The sequence below is a fragment of the Scyliorhinus torazame genome, chromosome 14, assembly GCF_047496885.1.
Source record: "Scyliorhinus torazame isolate Kashiwa2021f chromosome 14, sScyTor2.1, whole genome shotgun sequence".
Taxonomy (NCBI): Eukaryota; Metazoa; Chordata; class Chondrichthyes; order Carcharhiniformes; family Scyliorhinidae; genus Scyliorhinus; species Scyliorhinus torazame.
The window spans coordinates 27,575,543-27,597,261 of record NC_092720.1 but is presented as its reverse complement, the minus strand read 5'-3'; the positions used below and the strand labels follow the sequence as shown (position 1 = coordinate 27,597,261).

Sequence of the window (21,719 nt, the reverse complement as noted above, 5' to 3'; positions counted from 1 at the left end):
ACCTCCCCAGCCGAATGCAGTGACACGCTATGGTCTCATTCCATAGTTGGCTTTTGGTACCTCGCACTGCTACTCAGTCATCATACATGAGGCTTGGCAGTGAATGTGCGATGCACATTTGTTTTTTTTTTGATCACGGCAGTGAATGGAAACATTTATTGCAAACAAGCGTTTATTAGTCACCGAGAAAAGGGCCATGTCAGAACTAATGCCGTCTTCATTATTACAATTAAGCAAATCTTCGCAAGACTCTGTTCCACTTGAAGGCATCTTAAGCAGGGAGAGTTCGAGTCACCGTGCAAATGACGTTTATATAATCTTTCTTCGGTTGGGTGTAATCAGCTAAAACCTCCACCAAACAATCGTTTGACACTTCCAAAAATACTGGTTTCTTCTGCATGGGGAGGAGGGAAGAGAGAAAATAAGCTTCAGAGAATAAGTTTCAGAGAAAGTTCCCACTCAGCCATAATGAAAAACCATGCTGTTAAAAAGTGTGTGCTAACAGGCACTGATAAATACACCTCCTGCAGATTTTATCAGTGATAGACTGCAGCATGGTTTGATGTAACAGGTGTTGTCACTTTTAAGGCTACAGCTTAGATACTTCCCTAGGTAAACCTAAGTAATCATAGCAATTGTCTACAGAGAATTCAAGGTAGGTGAACTGTAACTTCAGCATTTCGCCCAAGTAGCTCTGACTTTTTAAATATTGGGCGGAATTTCCCCCCCGCCCCACGCCGGGTGGGAGAATCGCAGGTGCGCCGCACGAGTCCCGCCACGCCGCCCCGGCACCCGCACGCGATTTCCCCCCCCCCCCCAAACCGGCGCAGCGAGAATCACAGCTGGCCGGTGGGAGAATCGTCGCTTGCCATTTGTAATGGGCGAGTGGCGATTCTCCGGCTCGAATGGGCCGAGCGGCCTGCCCAACACGACAGGTACCCGCCGGCGCTGTCCACACCTGGTCGCTGCCGGCGGGAACAGCGCTAGAACGCTGGGGAGGGGGGGGGGGGGGGCGGTGGGGGAGGGGTTCCTGCACTGGGGGGGGGGGAGGGGTTCCTGCACTGGGGGGGGGGCCACAAAAGGCCGCCCCGCAAGATCCATCCGACGTCATTTTGCGGGGCGGCCGCGGGGAAATTGGCAACCGCACATGTACAGGTTGGCGCCGGGGGTGACGTCCTCATTTATGTGGCGCCGCTTTTACGCGGCGCCAAGGCCCGGCGCACGTAAATGACGCGGCGCTGCTCCTAGCTCCCCGGGGGCAGGAGAATAGGGGGCTGGGAGCTGGGAGCGGCCTCCGACGCCGGAGTGAAACACTCCGGTTGTCACTCCGGCGTCGGGACTTTGTCTCCCGATGGGAGAATTGCGCCCATAGTTTTGCATGTGGAATGAACGGAAGTAGCGGATGACACAAACACAAGCTGTAAATGCATGGATTTAAAACGGAATGAAAAAATGAATATCCCCATAGCTTCTCCCTGTTTTAGTCTATTGACGTTTGGGAAAGGATTTTCAACCCAAATCAAACAAAGATTCACCAATGCGTTGAAACAACAACGGAGTATCTTGAGTCGGGGAGATGGGCAGAACATCGATGCACATGTTGGAATGTTTGAACTTGTTCACTGGTGTGGCGCCGTAAAGTCGAAACCGACATTGCAAATTCAAAATGGTGTCAATTTATAAACGTAAGTGCCGGTGGTCTTAACCCAAGCATCTTAAAGTGGAGGACTGCCTGGACAGTCCCTTTTCATTTTCTAGACAAGGCTGGCATTTATTGCCCATAGCTTGGTGTTGGCTAGGCTGAGAGGCGGAATAGACTCGGACTGTTTGCATTAGAACGACGGAGGTTGAGGGGTGGCCTGATGGAGGTCTACAAGATTATGAGGGGCATGGATAGAGTGGATGGGCAGGTACTCTTCCCCAGGGTGGAGGGATCAGTCACCAGGGGGCATTGGTTTGAGGTCCATGGGGCAATGTTTAGAGGAGATGTGAGAGGCCGGTTCTTTTACACCGAGGGTGATGAGTGCCTGGAACGTGTTGCCGTGGGGATGTTGTGGAAGCAGATACATTCAAAAGGCATCTCGACAAATACATGGATAGGACGGCTATAGAGGGATTCGGCACTAGGAAGTGCTGATGGTTTTGGCCAAGGGTGGTATCATGACCGGTATAGGCTTGGAGATCCTGGTGGCCTCTTCCTCTGCTGCATTATTCTTTGTATGGTTAGTTGCCCTGAGAAAATGCTGGTGGACTCTTTCAGCAGAGACAGCAGTGGTTAGACACAACTGAATGGCATGGTAGACTACTTCAGAAGTTAGTCCAGAATGCTGGTGTAGGACTGGAGTCCTGTGGAGGCCAGAACAGGTAAGGATGGCAGGTTTCCTCCCCGAAAGAGAAAATTCAACAGCTCCGTGGTCATTATTATGCTTTTACTGGTATTGTCATTTCCAGAGTTTTTTTAAAAATTGGTTTCAAGTTCTCAAATTACCATGGTGGGATTTGAGTTTCTGTTCTCTGGATTATTTGTGCAGGCCTCTGGATTACCATAACTACTACACTACCATACTCAATTCATGTCGTTCATGAACACAATGAAAATATGGAAAAAAATAAACATACATTGCGGGGAATATCTTGCCTTCTCTAAGCACTTTGGCAACCCTATACTGTGACAGAAAGGAGAGAATTTGATTTTATTGCGGAATATAACTCCAATTTAAATACAAATGATTTTGAGGTATCTGAAAGTTCAGTGGGCATTGGTTGATATGGTCTGAATGGCATATAGCAGTGGTAGGCAACCTGCAGTCCGCGGGCTGCGTGCGGCCTGGCAAGGATCTGAGTGCAGCCCCTTGATGGTGCAGGGGAACCGTGCCGCTACCGTTCATTCTGGGCCTGGGATTACACTGCCGCGAGTTGATGCCAGGATCCCGATGCTGCAGTTCTTGCCATTTAAATAACACTCCCAGTGCATTCTAGGTGCTAATGGAAACCGTCATGTTCAGTGCCAGAGCACACATGGGAAGTTGATCTTCTTGATTTGTTTTTGATTATTGGGTTACGGGGATAGGGTGGAAGTGGGTCGGTGCAGACTCGATGGGCCAAATGGCCTCCTTCTGCACTGTATGTACTATGTATTTGTCCGGATTAAACTCCCGATTCCAACCGATCTATATCCTGCAGTAGCCTCTGACAATCCTCTTCACTATCCACAACTGCATCAACCTTTGTGTCGTCTGCAAACTTGCTAATCAGACCAGCTACATTTTCCTCCAAATCATTTTTATATATTATACCGAGGAACACCACTAGTCACAGCATTAAATGAGAATGATGCAGTGACTTTGGCTAGCTTTTGCTTTGCTTGCTTACTTGCAAAAACATTCTCAGATGGCGCGTTAGTGGAAGAATGCATCATTGAATCTGCAGATGTTTCATTTGCTGTGTTTAAAACCAAGAGAAAATGATCAAACCTTCCGAATTGCAAAGCGTCTGCACATTGCTGAGTCCTAATCTGAGAGAACTTGGAGACAACAGGTCCAACCAGAAGTCACGTTAATAACGTAAGCGTAAATATTCCATGTGTTTTTTGCCATTTGAAGTTGATGACAGTTCGATTACTACGTGAATGTTTATTCAAGCATTTTCTGTAACTGGTTATGAAATATTTGGTGTGTGTTTGGTGTGTGTTAAATGTATTTCATCTCATTCATGGGCTCGTGACTGATGTCCAATTTCACTCATGCGACCCACTCACTAGCCTAGATTGCCAATTGCTGGCTATTAATAAGGTGCCAATAATTCATAGCAAGCATGTTGCACTGTGACCGCTTCACTATATATCATTAAACTGCCTCTGCTCCCACCAAATGGATGGACACATGTCCAAAGAATCTCTGTGAACAGGGGATAGCTTTAGAAAGCAACTAAGAAGTATTTGGGATACAGCACCCTGATAAATACTTTGCTGTTAGAGCTATCCCACGATGCACACGTTTGCATGGTATTATTACAAACGTGTGCTACAGACCTTTGGAACAAGGGACAAGGCTGGATTTGTATCATAGCATTTGCAATGTCACCAAAATCAATTGAGTTTCAGGCTGTGGCCTTGCAGCCAAGTTTGCATGTTACCTGGTTTCTTGTGGACTGTGTAGGTTGTTTCCATACCAGCGTGGATGTGATCTGTTACATGGCAGTGAAGAAGCCAGATACCAGGATGCAGTGGAGTCATTTCCACAGTTTGGAAGGTTCCTGGGAAGAGATCGTACACATCTCCACGGTAACGTCCATTCATCTATTCAGAAACACCAACAAATATATTCAGACATGCCTTTCAACACTTTGACACAGAAGCTTCAGGGGATTATTAAAGTGAGATCCACCTGTTTTGGAATGCAAATTCCAATCCCAAGGCCATGTAGTTCAGCTCATTATACAATAGCCAAAGAGGTTTGAATAAAGACAGTTCTCCTTATCTCGGGTGTGTCAGCTTTCTTCCCTGGAGAATGTTGTGTTATGCTTCTTCATGTAGCATAAGCTGCTTCCTTGATGTATACTCTAACAAAGGAAGGTTCAGACTTGGAGGCCTTTTGGCCCTTCCAACCTGCTCTGCCATTCATTATGATTATGGCTTCCATATCCTTTGATCCCCTTCGCCCAAGTGCTACATCTAACTGCTTCTTGAAAACATACAATGCTTTGGCTTCAACTACTTCATGTGGTAGCAAATTCTACAGGTCGACCACACTCTGGGTTAAGAAATTTCTCCTCATCTGTCCCTGTATCCTGGGAGTATAACCTCTGGTCCTGGACACCGTCACCATCGGGAACATCCCTCTTGCCTCGACTCTGTCTAATCCTGTTAGAATTTTATAGGTTTCTATGAGATTCCCCCCTCATTCTTCTGAACTCCAGTGAATATAATCCTAACCAACTCAATCTCCCCTCATACATCCATGCAGCCAGCCCAGGAATCAGTCTGGTAAACCTTCGCTACACTCCCTCGAGAGCAAGAACACCCTTCCTCAGATAAGGTGATAAAATCTGCACACAATATTCCAGGTGTGGCCTCACCAACGCCCTTAATTGCAGCAAGCCAACTCTGATCCTTTATTCAAATCCTCTCGCAATGAAGGCCAACATACCATTTGCCTTCTTTACCCCCTGCTGTACCTGCATGCTTACCTTCAGCGACCGATGTACAAGGGGACCCGGGTCTCGTTGCACGTTCCCCTCTCCTAGTTTATGGCCATTCAGATAATAGTCTGCCTTCCCATTTTTGCTACCAAAGTGGATAATCTCGCATTAGTCCAAATGAATGCATCTGCCATTCATTTGCCCACTCACTCAACTTGTCCAGATCTTGCACAGGGTGAGTGACCTCAGCCATACTGGTAATGGAAAGTGTCAACCGAAGACCACGGCCGGGATTCTCCGACCCTGCGCCGGGTCGGAGAATCCCCGGGGGAGGCACGAATCCCGCCCCGCCGCCGGCTTCCCTATTCTCCAGCGCTGTTTTTCGGGAGCCGGCGGGACACAGGTAAGTGTGCGGGGACCGTCCTGGGAGGGGGGGGGGGGGAGGATACGATCCCAGGGGGGCCCCCACGGTGGCCTGGCCCGCGATCGGGACCTACCGATTGGCGGGCGGGCCGGTTCCATGGGGGACTTCTTTCCTCCGTGCCGGGCACCGCCATATTGCCCGGGGGCCGGCGCAGAGAAGGGAACCCCCAGACATGTGCAGAAATACGCCGGCTGTTCTGCACATGCGCGGAAATACGCCGGCCGTTCTGCGCCGGATGGAGCTGCGGGATCACTCCGGCGTCAACTTAGCCCCCTCGAAAATGGAGAATTCTTCACTTTCGGGGGCCGTTGACGCCAGAGTGGTTGGCGCCGGTTTTCACGCCATATCCCCATTATTGGAGAATACCGCCCCACGTGTTTCAGAAGGGAACGCAGCGTAAATTGGACCTAATTGCTAAAAGTCTAATTAATTCCTCACGCCCAGTTTTGGCATTGTATGAAATACACATTGTGGTGAATGATATCTGTATACATATGTACCTTTAATGCGTAGACCCCTTTAAGACCGGGTTTGGAACCCTGGGGGACTCCGCCCCTGGCTCCGCCCCCAGGAAGCTGTATATAAGGTTCCGTTCAGTAGGCAGCGTGCAGTGAGCACACTTCTCGGCAGCTGTCTGGTTTCCTGGTTATGTATTATCGAACTTCTCTCCTGAGTCGTAATTGAGGGTATCTCGCACATTCCTTCCCTAAAACATATTCTTCTATTCCTTTCCCCCCACCTCATGTGCTTTACTAGTTCCCTTTAAATGCATCCATCCATGTTATTGCCTCAACTACTCCATAGGGCTGAACGTGCTCAAGGGTGTTTGGCGTTTTCATCCGTCGTTGAATTATTTTTCTTCTCTGTTTTGTCTAAGATTGGAATGAAAGGGTTTAAGAAGTAAAGCAATTGCAACAATGATGCAGACTGTGCTCATTTGTCCAGCGTGATAATCTAAAGGATTTGGAGGAAGAGAGAGGAATCACTAAAACCAGTACTGAGCTCGCAGCAGAGGGGCACCTGAAGGAGGACGATTGTGGGGAATATAGATTTAGGATTTTTAAAATGTATTAATTTAAAAGGTGAGGTGTCACTGGAAAGGCCGACCTTTAATGTCCCTCCCTAAATGCCCTTGAAAATGTCACGATGAACCACTTTATTAAACTGCAGGTACATTCTTTTTGGAACAACTGGATGATTTGCTCGGCCATTTCAGAGGGCACTCCACGTTGCAGTGAGTTTGGAGTTGGGTATCGGGCAGACTAGCAAGCTTTCTTCCCTGGAGAATGTTGTGTTATGCTTCTTCATGTAGCATAAACTGCTTCCTTAATGTATACTCTAACAAAGGAAGGTTCAGACTTGGAGGTAGGTTTAACACATTTATTGAACAGTAAACAATTCTCCGACTTGAGTTCGACTCTTCTGCTGATCTTACTATAGTAACTCAATCTAACTAACCAGTCTGCTCTAATCCATGCGGTGGGTGTGATGCTTCCTGATCTGCCCCTGTCTCTCTGAGTGTCGCCTATGGAAAGAGAAAGAACGTGTATGCCCTGTCCTTTTATATGGGTAGCCCCCTTGTGGTAGTGTCACCTCTGGGTGTCTTGACTGCCCATTGGTCGTGTCCTATCTTACTGACCTATTGGTTGAATGTCTGTGTGTCATGATGTCTCTGGTGCTCCCTCTAGTGTTTATTTACTCTTAGTGTATTTGCATTAACCCCTTGTGTATTTACAGTGATGCATATCACCACAGAGAACATTAGTGAACGGAATGGATTTTTATCCATGGATCGCTTTGTGGTCATCTTTGCTGCTGACTAGCTTTTTATTCCAGATTTATTGAATTAACTGAATTCAAAATCATAAACCCGCCATGATGGAATTTGAATTCTGGGGCGAAATTCTCCTACCCGCCCCGCCACATTTCTGCCCCGACCGGCCGGCGGGAGTCTCCGTAACACCGGCCGGTCAATGGGGTTTCCCATTGTGGGGCAGCCCCACGCTGTCGGGAAACCCCCGGGCACCGGCAAAACGGAGACTCCCGCCGGCGGAGAATGACGCCCCCTGGTCTCTGGGTTATTAATTCAGGCTTCAGGTTTACTAGTCCAGTAACGTCATCAATGTGCTACTGTATGTCAATTCACATTTAGTACGAATATATTGTTCTTAAACTCCCAATTCAGTTTGCAGATCTCGCTCAGGTGAACACGAGAGCTGGTGAAGGGGGATCTGGTAGTTCTGACCTAGGGACGGGGAGGGGAAAAGTGGCTGGAGTTCCTTAGCTGGCTTCTCATTGTTCATTTCTAGATTTTCGCCGGAATTTTCCATCCTTTCATGCAGGCGGGATCCTCCTGTGTGCCGAAGTGCACCCCCGCCGTGGGTTTCCTGGAGACGAGAGGTGCATTCAATGGGAAAGCCTGTTGACAACGACAGGACTGGAAGAACCCAATGCTAGCCAATGGAGGGCCACCCCCAGCGGTTGGTGGTGTGGAAAATCCCACCCTTTTTCATTGTATCAAAATAATTCATTGCATGGAAATAGTTCAAAATCTTTTCAGAGAAGTGGTTATATAAATTAAGTTTCTTTTACATGCCACACAAATCGCAAAGTGAATGCTTGGTTTTTTTTTTTTTGTTTAGGCCCACTTTCCTTCACAAAGCCAGGTGAAAAGAAATTTTCTAAGTTAAACCAAATGAAACAATAAAACACACCCTACCTTATAATCAAAGCTGTGTCCATGGAAATGAACTGAGTGCAAGTCGACTTCATTACCCATTCCAGTCAGATACCAAAACACCTTCTCACCAACCTGCATATCCAGTCCGTGCAAGTTTCCGAAGAGCTTCCCATTTATAGCTGGAAAAGGATAATGGATTTCAAAATAAGAGTCATACGTACTCGAAACGTCAATTCTCTTTTTCTCTCCCTACAGATGCTGCCAGACCTGCTGAGCTTTTCCAGCATTCTCTGTTTTTGTTAAAAATAGGACAGCTGGTAACGCTTGTGCGAGGCACGCTTTTCCAGTAGGTTGTTCATAAAATATAGGAGCAGGATTAGGCCACTCGGCCCATTCAGTCTGCTCTGCCATTCTTTTTTTAAAAAACATTATTTAAGGCATTTGTAATTTTTTAACAATTTCAAAAGCAAACAGCACAGTAAAGAACACTCTTTCCTTCTCCTCTCCCCCCCCCCCCCCCCCCCCCCCCACCCGCCCAGCCAACATGGCTTACACACCCTCATCTCATCTTTCATTCTCTCACCTAGTATACCACAGTATAAATATTTCCCACTTTCATCTGGACTCAACGTTAGCTCTTTTCTCTCCCTACAGATGCTGCCAGACCTGCTGAGATTTTCCAACATTTTTCTCTTTGGCTTACACACCCAGTTTCCCACCCTCCACTCACTGATCCCGCCTCAACTATCTCCCCCTAACCCCCACCTTCCCCTTATTGTATCTGCTGACAGCTTAATTTCCTCCAAAGAAGTCGATAAATGGCTGCCACCTCGGGGCGAACCCTAACGTTGATCCCCTCAGATCGAACTTGATCTTCTCAAGCCTGAGAAACCCGGCCATCTCACTGACCTATACCCCCCCCCCCTGATTTCGGGGTCTCTGAGTCCCTCCGGACTACCAAGGAGGCAAAGGCCAAAGCGCCAGCCTATCTCGCCCCCTGGACTCCCGGCTGCTCTGCCATTCGATCATGGCTGATTATGTTCCTCATCTGCTACCTACGATGATACAGGCCAAGAGCTGGATTGCGAAAACATCCAGAGCATCTCCTCCCTAGACCTAGGGGCGGGAGGAGGCAATTTAGCCTCCCGAGTCTAACACCCTCAATGTGATCATGGCTGATCCCTTCCTGGCCTCAACTCCACCGTCCTGCCTGTTCTCCATAACCCTTCATCCCAATACCAATTAAAAATCTGTCGAACTCCTCAAAGTTACTCGCTGTTCCTGCATCCCACCCCACTCTGGTGTAGCAAATTCCACAGATTCGCAACCCTATGGAAGAAGCAGTTTTTCCTCCAATCTGTTTTAAATTTGCTACCCCTTATCCTGAGACTATGACCTCTCGTTTTAGATTGCCCCACAAGAGGAAGCATCAGCTCTACTTCATCCATGCCTTTTAGATTGTGGAATAGTGTTACCTGATCATATGGGTTGTAGGACGCGAACTAATACCCAAAACAAATAATTCTATGGCAGACATATTCCAGATCCTTTGTGTATAATTTTGCACTGATAAATTAGTGGGAAAATAGATCATTTAACATCTTACTGTGAGCCTAGCAGATAGACGTTCAAAAGTTTGAAAACCCATGCACGCAATGATTTCATGAAACACAGTGAAATTATTGCATGCAGTGAAAGTAGATCACAAATGTGGCTGTGGTCAGTGTTTGGTCAGAAAAGCCTGCAGAAGTTTTTTTAACATCCCTGATTTGTGCTGGTGTGTAAAACCTCACTGCAAAAGTAACCTCCAAGTTTTTATTGAGTTCCCCCTTCAAATACTTGTGTTTCTAAAGACCATTTCACAATATATAAGCCTAAACTGAAAAAACACCAACTACAGGTTAGGTTGTTCTTGTCATGGTTGGTGCATTCTGAGCACATTGGTCCAACTGTACAGTGTAGTATAAGGGTCTGTCAAACAGAGGGTTAATGTGGGACTGAGTACAGTATCCCCCACACACTGAGGGAAGCGAATACATGACCCACACACTGGGTCGGCCCAGTGGTGAACAGAGCCATGTGTGCCAGCTAGAATGGAGGCCGCTCCCAGTTTTTACCCTTTACTGTATATTATTCAATGGTCCTAAAATGTCAGTAGAAAGGCTTCTTCAGACCTATCGAACTCCAACCAGCACCTTACAACATGGTGCCAGTATGTGGAAAAAAAAACAAATCTTACAGAAAATGTAGAGAAAAGCTAAAACGTGCGTGACTGAGAAAAATTTAACGAAGCACGTTGAACTGAAAAGAAGTCCCAGAAGCAGGAGAAAAATTGTCCGGAAAAAAGCTTCAAAGAAAGGTTTGGAAGCTGAAGGAAGAGATTTAGAAATCCTTACTACATCCGGAGACTCCATTGAATCTCCTTTGGAAGTCTAGCTTCAAATACCAGAGCAGAATCAGCAGTCCTAGCAAGGATGAGCTAAATCTTCTAAAATTCCAGGCTGCAGTAAGTTCTGAGAAACCTTTATAAACTTGAGTCAGACGTGCAGTTCGAAAAAACCTCTTGCTAAAAATCTAATCTCCGAGTCAGCGCCTTAACATGTGGCATGTGAGTTTACTCAAAAAATAAATTCTAAATAACTGATTGAATATTCTGGGAGAATTGGGGTTTCTTTTTAAGCCCAGCTGCAGGCAGCTATTTGTGGCAGCCATTGTTGAGAGAATTTATTTTTCAAGCTGAGCATGAATACCAGAATCCACCAAAACTGGCAAGCATAGGCAATCGCTCTGTGTCCATGTGATCGCGACACCACCCTGAAATTCAGAAATCTGCAGCTTCAAATCCAGCATCATAAGACATAAGATGGCTGAGCTCGACTGAAAGGGGGGAAAAAAGTTTCAAAACTTTTTGAAAAAAGTTTCAAAACTGAAGTTTTAAAATCGCCTTTGGGTATATTTTCTTTGTTTTAAAAATGTTTTAATCGTTTCGTGCAGGTTGAATAAGTTTATTTAAAATCCCCATCAGCGCAACAGGAGCTAGCTGAAACCTGCCCAGTGCGAGAAGGAGAAGGGTAAATGTTACTGCAGAGCCACCGTCTAAGAAAATGAAGGAAAGAGCTACTCACCTGTTATGAAAAATGGCCATGCATCTTAAGTACTGATGTATTAAAGCATTAGTTAGGCCCCATTTAGAATACTGTGAGCAATTTTGGGCCCACACCTCAGGAAGGACATACTGGCACTGGAGCGGGTCCAGCGGAGATTCACACGGATAATCCCAGGAATGGTAGGCCTAACATACGATGAACGTCTGAGGATCCTGGGATTATATTCATTGGAGTTTAGGAGGTTGAGGGGAGATCTAATAGAAACTTACAAGATAATGAATGGCTTAGATAGGGTGGATGTAGGGAAGTTGTTTCCATTAGCAGGGGAGACTAGGACCCGGGGGCACAGCCTTAGAATAAAAGGGAGTCACTTTAGAACAGAGATGAGGAGAAATTTCTTCAGCCAGAGAGTGGTGGGTCTGTGGAATTCATTGCCACAGAGGGCGGTGGTGGCCGGGACGTTGAGTGTCTTTAAGACAGAAGTTGATAAATTCTTGATTTCTCGAGGAATTAAGGGCTATGGAGAGAGGGCGGGTAAATGGAGTTGAAATCAGCCATGATTGAATGGTGGAGTGGACGCGATGGGCCGAATGGCCTTACTTCCGCTCCTATGTCTTATGGCCTTATGGTATGCAGCAAAAGTGCAAAATGATATTTTAGACTGCCATTTGTCACCTGAATCCATGTCCCAGGTCCATAAATAGTGAACATAACAACTCTGAACCTACCATGTTTTTTGTTGCTCTCAATAAAATCTTCATTTGTTTTATCGACTTGTTTCGGTTTGAGGCAGTACGTTTTGATATTTTCGTCTAGGTACCAGGATTCATTCTCATCAAAAATTAAGAAGAGAAGAGCAAACTCGTGTAGCTGAATTTTCTTCAAACCAATTGTCTCGAGAAAGTTTTTGCGACAGGTCACCAGAGTCCCTATCAGACCACTGTTCAGATCCTGCAGCAGAGGGGGAAAGGAATTATAGAATCATAGACCCGATACTGCACAGGAGGCCATTTGGCCCATTAAGCCTATGCCAGCTCTTTGGCAGCACTTTTCAATTACTTCCTCCTCCACTCTAGTAGCCTTGTAAATAATCCCTTTCTCCTACTGATCCAATATCCTTTTGAAAGTTACCATTAATCTTCTTCTACCTAGCGCATTCCAGATCACAACACTTCGCTGCGTGATAAAATGTTTCTTCATGTCATCTCGGGTTCATTTCCCAGTTGGGTTAAAGGAAGCATGAGAACACTACTTATTTCATTGCGTTTTGATATACTAATTTGCAAAGGCAGCAAAGCACATTGTGTGTAGAATCATAGAATTTACAGTGCCGAAGGAGGCCATTCGGCCCATTGAGTCTGCACCAGCCCTTGGAAAGAGCATCCTACCCAAGCCATGCCTCCACCCTACCCCCGTAATCCAGTAACCCCACCTAACATTTTAGACACTAAGGGCAATTTAGCGTGACCAGTCGACCTAACCTGCACAACTTTGGACTGTGGGAGGAAACTGGGGCACCCGGAGGAAACCCAAGCAGACACGGGGAGAATGTGCAGACTCCGTACAGACAGTGACCCAAGCCAGGAATCGAACCTGGAACCCTGGAGCTGTGAAGCAAATGCGCTAACCACTGTTCTACCCAGTAGAATGAGCATCATTATATAAGCAGCAGTGAGTAACAAACCAAAAATTCAATTGAGCTATTTGGAAAGTGTCGTAGACTCGGAGTTTTGTTAGCCAAAGATATGAAGGGATATGGGCCAGGAGTCTCCAGTATCCAGCGGGGCGGGCCGTACTGGCGCTGAGGAGGGGCGTGAACCACTCTGGCGTCGGGCGGTCCGGAATGTGCGGAATCCTCCGCACCTTCGGGGGCTAGGCCAGTGACGGCGGTGTTGGCGCCATGCCAACTGGCGCCGAAGAGCCTCCATCGGCCGGCGCAAGTTGGCGCATTCACGGGAGCGCCAGCGTCTTCTGGCGCATGCGCAGAACCGCTGGCGTGATCTCAGCACGTGCGTAGAGGGTTTCTTCTCCGTGACGGCCATGGCGGAGCCTTACACAGGCCGGCGCGGAGGGAAAGAGTGTCCCCACGTCACAGGCCCGCCCACAGATCAGTGGGCCCCGATCGCGGGCCAGGCCACCATGGCCCCCCCCCCCGGGGCCAGATCCCCCCGCAGAGGACTCCGCAGGCCGACCGCAGAGCCAGGTCCCGCCGGTAAGGATCTTGTGTAATTTACGCCGGCAGGATTGGCTGAAAACGGGCGGCCGGTCGGCCCATCGCGGAGCGGAGAATCGACGGGGGGGGGGTCGCTGCCATCAGCCCCCGACCGGCGCGGTGCGCTTCCCTCCCCCGCCAAAAAACAGGCGCCGGAGAATTCGACAGCCGGCGTCGGGGCAGCGGGGCAGGATTCACACCGCCCCCTGGCGATTCTCTGGCCCGCCAGGGGGTCGGAGAATCCCGCCCGTGGAGTTTGGTCACAAATCAGCCATGATTTCACTGAATGTCAGAATAAGCTCTAAGGGCAAAATTCCTTTTCCAGTCTTGGTATATTCTTAATATAGGGGCAGACATTCTGTATTTACGTGATCATAAATTTTGTGGGGGAGTGAACAGACGAGAAAGAGGAGGAGTCATCGTCCAAGCATCACCGCTGCTGAAAACAGTAAGAGAGGAGATGTGATGTGATTGGAACTGCTATGTTCAACAGTTGCTCACTCTGTTTTCTAAAAGCCTTTAATTATAAAAGAAAAGAACATTTTAAAAGTAAGAAACCCCAGCATTTCAGGTCCTGAGAAAGATTGAATAGGAAATGCAGCCATAGGTTTTCCCCACAACACATATAATAATCGTTTTTTATCATCTTTATTAGTGCCACAAGTAGGCTCACGTTAACACTGCAATTAAGTTACTGCGAAAATCCCCTCAGCGCCACACTCCGGCGCCTGTTTGGGTACACAGAGGGAGAATTCAGAATTTCCACATTACCTAACATCACGTCTTGAGGGACTTGTGGGTGGCAACCTGGGGCGAAATTCTCCGGAAATGGCGCGATGTCCGCCGACTGGCGCCCAAAATGGCGCAAATCAGACGGGCATCGCGCCGCCCCAAAGGTGCGGAATGCTCCGCATCTTTGGGGGCCGAGCCCCAACATTGAGGGGCTAGGCCGGCGCCGGAGGAATTTCCGCCCCGCCAGCTGGCGGAAAAGGCCTTTGGTGCCCCGCCAGCTGGCGCGGAAATTACATCTCCGGGCGGCGCATGCGCGGGAGCGTCAGCGGCCGCTGACAGCATTCCCGCGCATGTGCAGTGGAGGGAGTCTCTTCCGCCTCCGCCATGGTGGAGACCGTGGCGGAGGCGGAAGGGAAAGAGTGCCCCCACTGCATAGGCCCGCCCGCGGATCGGTGGGCCCCGATCGCGGGCCAGGCCATCGTGGGGGCACCCCCCGGGGCCAGATTGCCCGCGACCCCCCCAGGATCCCGGAGCCCGCCCACGCCGCCTTGTCCCGCCGGTAAGGTAAGTGGTTTAATTTACGCCGGCGGGACAGGCATTTTAGCGGCGGGACTTCGGCCCATCCGGGCCGGAAAATCGAGCGGGGGGGGGCCTGCCAACCGGGGCGGCGCGATTCCCGCCCCCGCCGAATATCCGGTGCCGGAGACTTCGGCAACCAGCGGAGGCGGGATTCACGCCAGCCCCCGGCGATTCTCCGACCCGGCGGGGGGGGGTCGGAGAATTTCACCCCAGAGCATCCGGAGGAAACCCATGCAGACACGGTGAGAACATGCAGACTCCCCACAGACAATGACCCAAGCCAGGAATCGAACCCGGGTCGCTGCCGCTGTGAAGCAATAGTGCTAACCACTGTGCTACCCTGCCGCCCATGATTGAAGCAATAAGGACTAATGTGTAGAGCAATAGAGCAAAAGGAGAGAGGATAGCAGTATTCATAGAATTGGAAAGAGCACCCTACTTAAGTGACTGTAGACAAGTAGTGTTGGTCAGTTCAACTTAATAATGTACTTTTGCTATACCTTAATTGGATCTACAGTTGAGTAATATGCCCATGGAATGCAACGAGATTCCTCATCCTCAGGACCGGACCTATCGGGGATCTTCCAGTAATATGTTTCTGTCTCACCTGCAGATAAGGTAATGGTGTTTCATTATGCACCACTCATTTTATGGAACAAATCTGCTCATGCTCTTATTTTTAAAAGAATTGCATATTTCCAGGAGTTTCTTCGTCAGTAAAACCCTCTGCTAATCCCTGCTTTTGCTGTGTAACTTTCCCCCCACCAGACCAGTGCCATACCTTCTCTCTGCAATGTCTTTTGGTGAGTACAAGGTCACTAATGCTGACTCGCACTCCACAAGGATGTTTATGAGATTCACCAATTCCTGATGGCGAGGTTGGGTTGCAGATCCAGCTCTGTGTTGTGATGTCCTGGTACACATTGTAACAGCTACTTACAACAGGAAGCAAGAATCTGGAATGCAAACAGCTGGAGACCATGTTTACATTCTGGTCAGGAATCTATAGATTGGGGTGAACCCTGAATACTGATCCACCTTCAACTTCGGGGACATTACTCTCGAGTTCCAAGCACAAACAATCCCAGATCGCATATTTGGTGAGTAAAAGGAAACTTTACTGTGCCAGAAATCATGTTCACGCCACAGAAATCTAAATGATATTCAGGTTTTCTACATAGATCATGTCACTGCCTGGGACACTTCAGTACAATTGTGAAGACATGAAATATTCACCGTATACATTCAATGTGAGTCATATAGCCTGAGGGGTTCTATACAGTTCCCCTCCCATTGGTGCACTATAGCTGAAAGGTCTGCGACCAGATTTGTATTTATTTTATTTCTTTCCCAGAATTACAAAGCCAATGCGCAGAGCCCTTATCCATCTCCTTGCTTGATCTGAAAACCATTTCAAATTCAAATTGAATCCAATTCATGGACCCCACAAGAGAGACACACTAGATCGAAGCTGACAAGAACAGGCATTACTGAATGGGCCAGTTAAGAGAGCACGCGTGTTCGCGCATTTAAAGGGACTAAAGGTAGACGTGGCAATGCTTCAGTGGGGGGTGGAGCACCGGGTCTCGCTCTACGCGGATGATCTCCTCCTGTATATTTCGGACCCATTGGAGGGGGTGGGGGAGGTTATGTCGATCTTGAGGGAATTTGGCAGTTTTTCGGGGTATAAACTGAACGTGGGGAAGAGCGAGTTGTTTGTGATCCAGGCTAAAGTGCAGGAGAAGAGACTGTGTGAGCTGCCGCTTAAGAGGGTAGAGAAGAGATTTCGCTACCTGGGAATACAGGTGGCTCGGAAGTGGGATTCGTTGCATAAGCTTAATTTGACCCGGCTGGTGGAACAAATGGAAGGGGACTTTAAAAGATGGGACATGCTCCCGCTGTCACTGGCGGGGAGGGTACACACCGTGAAAATGACGGTCCTCCCCAGATTTCTATTTGTATTTCAGTGCCTTCCCGTCTTCATCCCTAAGGCCTTTTCCAAGTGGGTGACTAAGATCATCTCGGGATTATCTCCCGTGAGTAAAGAGTGTGTTGCTGGAACGCAGTCGGGGGAGGGTGGGCTGGCGTTGCCGAACTTTTGCAACTACTACTGGGCGGCCAATATAGCCATGATCAGGAAGTGGGTATTGGGGGAGGGGGTGGCATGGGAGTGGCTGGAGGCGGCGTCATGTAAAGGCACCAGTTTGGGTGCGCTGGTAACGGCACCTCTGCCGTTCTCGCCGGCCCGTTGCTCCATAAGTCCGGTGGTGGTGACGGCACTGAAGATCTGGGGGGCAGTGGAGGAGACACAAGAGGATGGAAGGCGCGTCGGTCTGGACCCCGATATGTAATAACCACAGGTTTCCACCGGGCAGGATGGATGGCGGGTTCCAGAGCTGGCAGAGGGCAGGTATCAAAAGGATGGATGACCTGTTTATCGATGGGAGCTTTCCCAGTCTGCAGGCGCTGGAGGACAAATTTAAACTGCCGCCAGGAAACGGCTTTAGATATTTACACGTGCGGGCCTTCCTGAGGAAACAGGTGGTGGCCTTCCCGCTTCTGCCACCACGGGAGATACAGGATAGAGTAGTGTGGGTGGGTGAGGGGAAGGTGTCGGACATCTACCAGGAGCTGTTGGAGGCGGAGGAAATCCCGATGGAGGAACTTAAGGGCAAATGGGAGGAGGAGTTAGGAGGAGAGTTAGAGCCAGGTATGTGGGTGGAAGCCCTAAGTAGGGTCAATTCCTCCTCATCATGTGCCAGGCTCAGTCTAATCCAGTTTAAGGTGGTCCACCGGGCACACATGGTGGCGAGGATGAGCAAGTTTTTCGGGGTAGAAGGTGTGAGGTGTACGGGAAGCCTAGCAAACCATGTCCATATGTTTTGGGCATGCCTGAAGCTTGGAGGGTTCTGGCAGGGGTTTACCAAGGCAATGTCCATGGAGTCCAGAGGTGGCGATCTTTGGGGTGTCAGAAGTCCCGGGAGTTCAGGGAGTGAAAGAGGCCGACGTTCTGGCCTTTGCCTCCCTGGTAGTCCGGAGATGGATCCTTTTAATGTGGAGGGACTCAAAACCCCCGAGTGTAAAGGCTTGGGTCAATGATATGGCTGGGTTTCTCAGCCTCGAGATAATAAAGTTTGCCTTAAGAGGATCAATGCTAGGGTTCTCCCGAAGGTGGCAGTCGTTCGTCGACTTTCTTGGAGAAATTTAAAATGTTGGCAGTAGCAGCTTTCCGAGAGTGGGGGGGGGGGGGGTTATTTTATGTTATTTCATGTGGTTTGTGAAGATAGAGCTGATTGGGGAAATGTCTATTAATGTTTACTGTTCTTTTTCTGTTATTGTTATAAAATTTTACATATACTTCAATAAAAATATATTTTTAAAAAAGAACAGGCATTACACCTGATCTCAGACTTGGTCCTACCGTTGATCTGAGCCAAAAGGTATTCAGAGGACACTATTGTAGAATAGGCTATTGCGGGAGGGCAGGAACATCAGCTGGCTTTACCTGGAAGAGTATATTTTATTGTTGGACTGTCTGTCTTCACTCCGTGTGCGTGAATAGAATAGGGCCTTGAGGCCAGATTCTTGAATACAATTTTGAGCTTATCACCAACTTTTGCATGAAGTAGTGGGCCTGCGGGAGGAGGGAACAAAGATTACAAAGTTTGGACTGTATAAGCATTGGCACGTTCTGGTCCATGAGCAAACAAGCCCCGATGTACACATTTCTGAAGTACAACATTCGCATTATTTTCTGCAACACCAAATTAAGATTCTGCGAAACCGAACTAAATTAATGATGTTGGAAGGATTAATTAAGCAAATGGTATGCTAACACGAGGCTGAATTTTACCATTTGAATAGATGGGAGCCATTACTGATGCAGAATGGTTGCAATGTTTACTCATATAATATCAATCATTTCACTTAAAGCACCTCATTGAGATAAACCATATAAAATGTAAGTATCATTATGATAGAGAAAATTGTACATAATAAATTAACAATGACACAACAACGTTTATTGATCAACCATGCAAAGTACCTTGAATTTCCAGATGTTTTTCATTTGTGGTTCGGTTCTTCTGTTTAGTAAATGTTTTATCAGTATATTCCCGATAGACAACTTTCTTGTACTTGGGACCAATGGTCAGGTTTCCTCGCACTACGAAAGGCTCTCCAGGACTACAGTTGAAAGCAGAGAAATTCCCAATTTAATCAAAGTAAACAATGCGCTTCTAAGTGATGTAACTTTGGTTGAATTAGGTCTAATTCTGGGGTACGTAGGGGCATCCACTGTTGTCTGATGGCCAAGAGATCACTTGAGGCCATGACTAAAGGTTCCCATCAGTCAGTGGAATGGAGTGTGAGAGTAAATGAGAGGAGTTAAACTCATCCAAATCTGTATTGCATGCATCGTATGTTGTACCCAGACTCATTTGCATTGGTTCCAACGTCCTGCAACACCTTAAATTAAAAACTTTCATCCTTGTGCACAGACCCCCTTCATGACCTCATCCCTTCCTGTATCATAGAACTATAGAATTCCCCCCATGCAGAGGGAGCCATTTGGCCCATCAAGTCTGCATCGACCTTCTGAAAGAGCACCCTACCTAGGCCCATTTGCCTGCCCTACCCCTGTAACCCCACCTAACCTACACATCCTTGGACACTAAGGGTAATTTATCATGGCCAATCCACCTAACCTGCACATCTTTGGACTGTGGGAGGAAACCGGAGCACCCGGAGGAAACCCACGCACACACGGGGAGGATGTGCAAACTCCACACAGACAGTCATCCAAGGCCAGAATTGAACCCGGGTTCCTGGTGCTGTGAGGCAGCAATGCTAACCACTGTGCCGCCCCTAAATTCAAGAACTCAATGTTCCTCTGGATGTGGCCTCCTTTCCTTCTCCACTCCCTCCAACCCACCAATGGCAGCTAAACCTTTAATCATCCAGAGTGTAGGCTCTTGAATCCCCTCCGTAAACATTTGTGTCCCTCTACCTCCCATTCTTACTTTAAGCCCCTTGTTAAATGCCACTTCACTGACCAAGTTTTTAGTCATGCCTCCTAATATCAACTTCCTTGCCTCACCATGAAGTGTAATTTTCTACTATGAAGCAATAAAAATATGGTCGCCGGGAATTTGCACCCGCATTCGCCACGGGCGTAAATGACGACGCTGGCGCAAAATCCAGCGAGAGGCCAAAACTGCGAATCTTGCTGGGGAGAACCCGAGACCCGACTTTCCCCATCCCCAGCCATTGACATAACAAGGCTCCCACCTTGGAAAGTCGGAGACCTCATTTAAATACATTAACATATAAATAAATCCTAGCGGTGTGTCCCCCCCTGTATCGTCGGCCACACTGGGATCTCCGTCACACTGGCGAAGTTCACAACAAGTGAACCAGACAAAGGGAACCAGTCGATGGCACACAGGTAAGCACAACCCGCAGGAGAGGGACTTGCCAAGCTGTACCCCAGCATTGCTCCCTGGCACTGCCACCTCAGAGCAGTGCCAGGGGGCAGTATCAGTGGTCGTCCATGGGGAGCTCGATGGGGGGGGGGGGGGGGGGGGGGGGGGGAGGGGGGGGGTGTTCCCCGTATGTATGTGGGGTGAGGGTTTCCTCTTTTTTAACCGAGATCGGGACGCCCTTTTTAATGGGCACCCTGATGCCTGGAAACCTGACATTGCCGTTTTTTCCAGGCCCCTCCCGCCAACTTGATGCCGTGTGGCACACCCTCCAGGGTTGTGTTCTTCTAAGCGCTGGACAATATGGTGAGAAAAGCCGGATGTGCAGCCGACAAGTCTCTTCTCTCCTGGTCCAGCATTTGGAAGGAAAATTCGCACTACCAACTGATGGTTTCCAGTTTTACGAAAAACATTTATTTTTTTAAAAAAGTGAATTAAATCTTGCCTGTGGTTCAAGAAATGTAATTGATTTCCACAGATTGTGACAAGAGATTCCAGGCTTGATGCTCAGCTTTCCCGAGAGGACTGAATAGCATGAGGCATTGTAATAGGCCACAGCAGCCTGGATAAGGAACAAGGAAAATTGACCATGGTTCCCTCTCTTTGGGGAAGGATTTATGGTGGTTGTTGAGGGTAAGAGCTGGGGGTGGCTGGGTACGCAAGGTCATGCTGTCTGCAGGCATGCCATTTTGCAGGCACCATCCTGTCCCGAGCTATCTTGGGGAAAGCAAGCGACAGGAACCAACAGAGGTAATTAAGGGCCTCTTCCTGCCTTGGACCCCACACAGTGACCGAAAGGTGGTCAGTTAGACAAGCCGGAAGAATGCATTTCACATCGTTAGGGTCCCCCCATTACCTGTCCATGGATATGACTAATGCTCTCCAGTGGAGTGGGCGCCTCTGCATGATGATTAACCAGGCGCCTTTAGCATTTTTTAATTAAATGTTTTCACCTGGTCCTCAGAGGACTCCTCAATTGTGTGGATCTCTATCGATCACTCTCTCCCTCTCCCTCTCCTGCAGGCACTGACTACTCCAACTTCAGATGATGTCATCACCAGAGAACATCCTATTGGCCCTACAGTTTGGGAGCATCTGCCAACCATCCTTAATTGGATGGTTAGTGCACCCTTAGGCCACTTATTTACTGATTCAGCAAAAACGGATGTTGGATTACTGTTCCCAACACAGTTTAACCCCGAGGTAAGGGTCCCGACTCATAAGTGAAAATCCTGCCTCGATCGCTATCTTGTAATCCCTGTCAGAAGCATTTGTGATGATGATGCCAGGCCAAAGTCAGGTCTGGGTTTTTTAATAATTCTCCACATAGTTAAATGCACCATCACCAGTTATTGTGAAAGCTCGC

General features: G+C 48.2%; 1 protein-coding gene across 1 annotated transcript in view; it reads right to left on the bottom strand.

Annotated features, from left to right (window-relative positions):
• Positions 1-154: 154 nt before the first annotated feature.
• Positions 155-21,719, bottom strand: part of cp (ceruloplasmin) — a 55,624-nt gene continuing 34,059 nt past the window's right edge. Inside the window, exons 13-19 of the mRNA XM_072473867.1 lie at positions 18,919-19,058; positions 18,379-18,507; positions 15,374-15,480; positions 12,079-12,301; positions 8,283-8,422; positions 4,135-4,297; positions 155-394 (exon numbers count right to left, since the gene is read on the bottom strand). Coding sequence (XP_072329968.1) covers positions 339-394; positions 4,135-4,297; positions 8,283-8,422; positions 12,079-12,301; positions 15,374-15,480; positions 18,379-18,507; positions 18,919-19,058 — 958 coding nt within the window. The 3' untranslated portion in view covers positions 155-338. The remainder of the gene's footprint in view (positions 395-4,134; positions 4,298-8,282; positions 8,423-12,078; positions 12,302-15,373; positions 15,481-18,378; positions 18,508-18,918; positions 19,059-21,719) is intronic.